This window comes from Vitis vinifera, chromosome 12 (assembly GCF_030704535.1).
Source record: "Vitis vinifera cultivar Pinot Noir 40024 chromosome 12, ASM3070453v1".
In the NCBI taxonomy this organism is placed as follows: domain Eukaryota; kingdom Viridiplantae; phylum Streptophyta; class Magnoliopsida; order Vitales; family Vitaceae; genus Vitis; species Vitis vinifera.
Window position 1 is genome coordinate 7,163,265 of NC_081816.1, and position 5,136 is coordinate 7,168,400.

The 5,136-nt window shown below is 36.7% G+C and overlaps 1 protein-coding gene across 2 annotated transcripts; it reads left to right on the plus strand.

Annotated features, from left to right (window-relative positions):
• Positions 1-2,125, plus strand: LOC100253364 (vascular-related unknown protein 1). Of its 2 annotated transcripts, XM_019223307.2 has the most exons (4): positions 42-744; positions 844-909; positions 1,053-1,192; positions 1,889-2,125. In XM_019223307.2, exons 1-4 carry the CDS (start codon positions 397-399, stop codon positions 1,899-1,901), a joined length of 567 nt encoding a protein of 188 aa, XP_019078852.1. In that variant the 5' UTR covers positions 42-396; the 3' UTR covers positions 1,902-2,125. The 2 variants fall into 2 exon arrangements, with proteins under 2 accessions (XP_002279953.1, XP_019078852.1); XM_002279917.4 differs by lacking the exon at positions 1,889-2,125 and having other exon boundaries at positions 1-744; positions 1,053-1,415.
• The last annotated feature ends 3,011 nt before the right edge of the window (positions 2,126-5,136 follow it).

Below are 5,136 nucleotides of genomic sequence, written 5' to 3' on the forward strand. Positions count from 1 at the left end.
TTGGTTGAAAAGTTAAGGTTCAAAGAAAGAAAAAAATGGCTACCTTTGCTGGGTGAAAACCCCACAAAGGTCAACCCCAAGAAGCCATGACCCCTCCCATTTTGTTCTCTTCTTGCACGTTCTATCTCTATCTCTCAGAGCTCCCACTCCTTGTTTTTGTGTTGTTAACGGCTGATTTTTAACTTCCTCCACTCCCTATACCCCACACCAAGATTCTACATGATGGCTTCCCTATTTCTCTATATTCAATCATCTTTCTTCTCTTATAAATCTGTTGAGAAACGGGGGTAGTCCATTGCCTCAAAGCCAGGCGCAAGACCAATAACAAATCTAGCTACCTGTATATATATCTTCTCCTTTTCTTTATTTTTCTTCTTGTTGGTTGGTTGGTTTTTGATGATGGAGGATTCTCTGGGTTCTTTTGTGGACAAGGGTTTTGCCCTTAAAGGAGCAGAAGACGGTCCTGAAGAGAGTGGTTGGACTGCCTACTTTGAAGATTTGTCATCAATCAGTAGAGGGCATGGTTCAAATTCCAGTGCCTGTGATACTTCTTCCTTGGTTTCTGATGCTGCTTCTGGTGCTGCATGGAAAGCCACCACTGGTAATCATGTGGTTGCATGCTCTTCGATCGCGGGTTCTCCTCAGATTCCTAGGAAATTGAGTTTCAAGAAGACGAGAGCCCGGGAAATTTCTTATGATGATTCCTTGGAGGATACTGCAAGCTCTCCTGTTAATAGTCCCAAGGTCTGATATTGATATTATAGATACGAACCCCATCTTTCTTCAACTTTTGTATTGTTTCTTAGCCTTCTGTGTTGAATGCCTTCTTTTCAAATATCTTAGACCAGCACCTTGCAGAAGATGGAAATGAATCCCAGGAAGACAGATTCCCACATGGAAAATTCTCAGGTAAACATTTTTTTCCCCTTTCTTTTTCTGTTTGGTTGGGGGAGTGATGTCCATGAATCATCAATTGTTCAGTGGAGGGTGTTTGGTGTTTGATAATTGAGATTTTACCTAACTCAGTTTTCGGGGTTCTGATGGTTTTGTAGGGGAAAGGAGATGGCAGTGCTGATCATTATTCAAAACTGCAGGCAAATGAAAGAAATGAAATGAATGATTTCAATGGGAAGAACAATATTGATTGTACAGACTTGAAGAAAAGGGGGCTGTGCTTGGTTCCTTTATCCATGTTAGTGAGCTATCTTGGTTGAATTTGAGTTTTCTTTCTCATCTTCTGTGTAGTAGGACTTGTCAAAGTTGAAAATCAAGGAAAAACTCCTGATGATATATAATATGTTGATGAATGTATCAACACCCACCATCTTTCTCAGCCTGTAAAATGAATCTACTTCAAGCCTTCTATATATGCCAAATATATTCAATGACAAGAAAATAAGACAAGTTTCATATCATCTTTTCAATAGCAAGAGAGCTATATTTATAAAGCTTTTTTGAGGCTAGAAACCTGCCAAAAGCATAACTTAATTCACATACATTGATAATAGATGGAAAAAAGATGAGAGGAGTGATTCATGTCTTTTTTCAATTTGTTTTCAAAAGTAAGAAAAGTACCTTCAAAATAATGCATTTTAATCATTTTTACAACTCAATTATTGATGGGCACTTGTCGATCTTCGTAAATTAGGGAAAAAGTAAATGTTGTTTAATTAACAAACCTCAAACAAGATGAATAATAATTGTTGGTGGAGATAACATTAATTATGATTTATTTTTTTCTGATATTGTATTCTTTTGGGGTATGAGAATAATTACAGAATCCATAAGGATACAAGTTCCTTGTACCCACAAAGAAAACAATATGTATGACAAAGAAAAAAAGTAGATTGATAAATTTAAAAATTAATTCATCTTCAACCTCTTGCAGGCCTTTCATTTAAAATATTCAGAAAGGACTGCAATGGAAGACCCCTCCATGTGCATGACATTAAGGCAGGCGAGCACAGAAGACCATCAGAGTTGTTAAGGGCATTGAGCAGAAATCCCACAATTAATTCTTGGGGTTGACTCTCTTCCTCACATTCTTCTAGATCTTCTCCTAAGTCTTAACCACCTGTTTCCTTTTGGTATAATAATCATACAACAAATACAAAAGCTCAATAAACATAATACCGTCATATGCGGTCTGATTGATGAAAAGTGCAAGAGAATATTGCTCAAAGTCTGTAACTAATCTTACACCAACCATTCAATATTCGTAAAGATACCAAGAAAATGAGTGCTAAACCTAATAAGCAACTATGGTGTAAAGGAATAATTGTTAGGTTGGGAAAGAAAAAAAAAAAAAAAAAAGGAAGAAGGGTTTCTGCATTTTTTTCACGTTTAGTAAAGATTCAGCACAACCAACATTTTTAATACACAACATTGATTGTTTTGCAAGAAAGTGAGGGAAAAGGTTGAGAGAAAAAGACACCTAGTGGATAGTTGTATTAAATTGAAGAAATGCATGTATGAGGCCTGTAAGAGCAGCAAGGAGATAATGAGAGTACACTATTTTGAAAATGGCCCACACCTGATTGATTGGTCTCAATAGATATAGACTGAGTTATACGCTAATGAACAGGACAATGAATGTACGAGTACCTTATTTATCGACCTCGAGTATGATGGTTTTACGGATAAGCTCCATATGTCAAGATTTTCACATCAGCATCATGAATTATTCAATGGATTAAGTGGGGAAAAGGCTGTAGCAGATGTTCAGTAATGCAAAATAATAGATCAAAGAATTATGATACGAAGAGTTGGAATTTTAGACCAATGAGATAAACCATGTTTGATTGGATAGGCATTAGCAAATAATTAGATTTTTCTGTGAACCATTGTCTTTAGATTGATGCTAGCAAATCAAAGTTAGGTGATCAATCAAATAGTTAACAACCTCTAATGATGCTCTATGAATTTTAGAGGTGGTAGATCACAGGTCTAGCTCAAACTCAGCTTGAAACAATTACATCGCGACGAATTACTCGTCTCTCATTACAGTACACTTATCGACCTTCTGAACAAGAATGAATTTGGGTCTATCTTATCCTAATTAATGGGGTATTTCCTTCACATAAACATGTCCACACGTTCACATATTGGCCCTCCATTATATTGTATCATCACATCATTATCCAATGTAAAGGGCCTGGTTAACTGTTTGATTAGTGATCATATATAATTCATACTGCCATTCATATGTCGGCTTTTGGTATGCAACTTTATTAGATTACTTAATCCTTGTTTAAAAATTAGTCCTAGCCCTCATAATTCTTCCTTCTAATGGAAACTTTCTGTCGACCATTTCTACATACCCAGCAGTAAGGGTGGGGCTAGAGGCTTGGCTCCTTCACTGAATGAACTGTTAAATTTTGAATTGTCTACAATTGGAAGACTTGAAAGAGGAATATTCAATTGAGGTTACACGCCAAATTAATGGTAAATGATGACCTTCATTGTTTTTTTCAGAGGTGGGGCATTTTGAATAGTAACCAATGTCTAATGAACTGTGGGAGTACTAAACTTTTCTTTAGGGTAGGCCCTCACAAGGGGGTTGTTCAACCTCAAGTCAAGTGGACCCTCAAATAGGGAAGTTGTGTATATAATTGAAACATTAATTTCATACGTCATTTTGTCATGCTATCGGTTTCACACCGACCCATTTCCTCATTGCTTCAGGTAAAGGCATTGTGGGAAAAAGAATAGAAAAACTTGGGACTTATCGACAGCCCACTTTGGACCCCAATATGTTATAAAGTTCCCTGCTAGTGGTCCTAAGAAATTCCATGGGTTGTGGCTGAAAATGAGTACCACTGGGTCCTGTTTGGTAGCCAGGAATATAGAGAGAAAATCAAATCTTATTTGGATCGAATGGTTGTTGTGAGATTCCATCTTGCTGCTACCATTTTTGGCTTTTCTCAACAACCCAATAGAGCACAAATCAATTCTATCCATAGACTTAGGCTATGAAACACAGCCAAAGTTTGATATGATTCAGTTTACCAATTCATATCTTGATGATGATCAAGGTGGGCAGGACTCAAATCCTTCGTCCAATCATAGCATGGCACATGACCGAGTGGAGAGTGTTGTAAAATTTGTGATTAAACATAAAGGTAAAATAATACTAGATTAGTATTGACACCAAGTTTCTGAAATAAGACAATGCCTAGGCTAAAATAGTTAAGGATCTTACAAGATTTCAAGCCCTGGATGATGGGTCATCGATCAAAATATTCGAGCACCGCCATGGTCACCCTAATGAGAGTAGCAGACTGATGGCGACAGTTGTGATTGAACTTTGAAATCATGCCCGTCAAGGACTCAAATGATCATTGATTGATGGATGAGTGAAACCTCGTGGTACTGAGATGAGTCATTCACCATTTCTTTTTAGCAATAGGTGATTTTTTACTAGCACATATTCGATCCATGATACCCGTGATGTATAAAGAAGGAATTAAGTTATCGATAACCCCGTGACATGAGGGAATTATAGAGAAATGTTAATCATTTTCTAATGGTGAACCTTGCTCTTTCTTGCTTGATTAGAACAATTAGTGGCGCCGGTGAATCTGATTTCTTTCAAAAAAAAAAAATATTTTATACTATGATCATATGGGCAGAGGCTTCTAAGTTCTAACAAATATTGATTAATAAGAGCATAAAATCAAGGACTAAATCTCATATAAAATGTAGATTATAGGAAGACTAGATGCTTATCAGTCATAGGAATATATATATACGGTCTTTGCTTCAGAAAATAGGACATCTATGTTTATAGTCACACTCTTCTTTTGAATGAATGATCATGATCTTTTACCAGAAACTATTAGTTGATCACATTGAATTTGAAAAAGGTTTGGCTCAAGATCATCATAATCTTTTACTAGAAAACCAGGCATTGAATATCGATAAATTTGTGTTTACTTGTATTGCATGCAGTGCATTAGGTCTACTACTCCCATCCACAGCTTGTTAAATGTCCTTTTCTGCAGTAGTACCATCTGCATCAGAAGCACATTCAACAGCATGTGTTTATCAGGATATTGCGGGCACAAGAATTACGTGCCCAACATTTTGGCAAATGTCTTTCTTGAATAGGCCATAGCCAGAGCTGTTTTGAGTGCT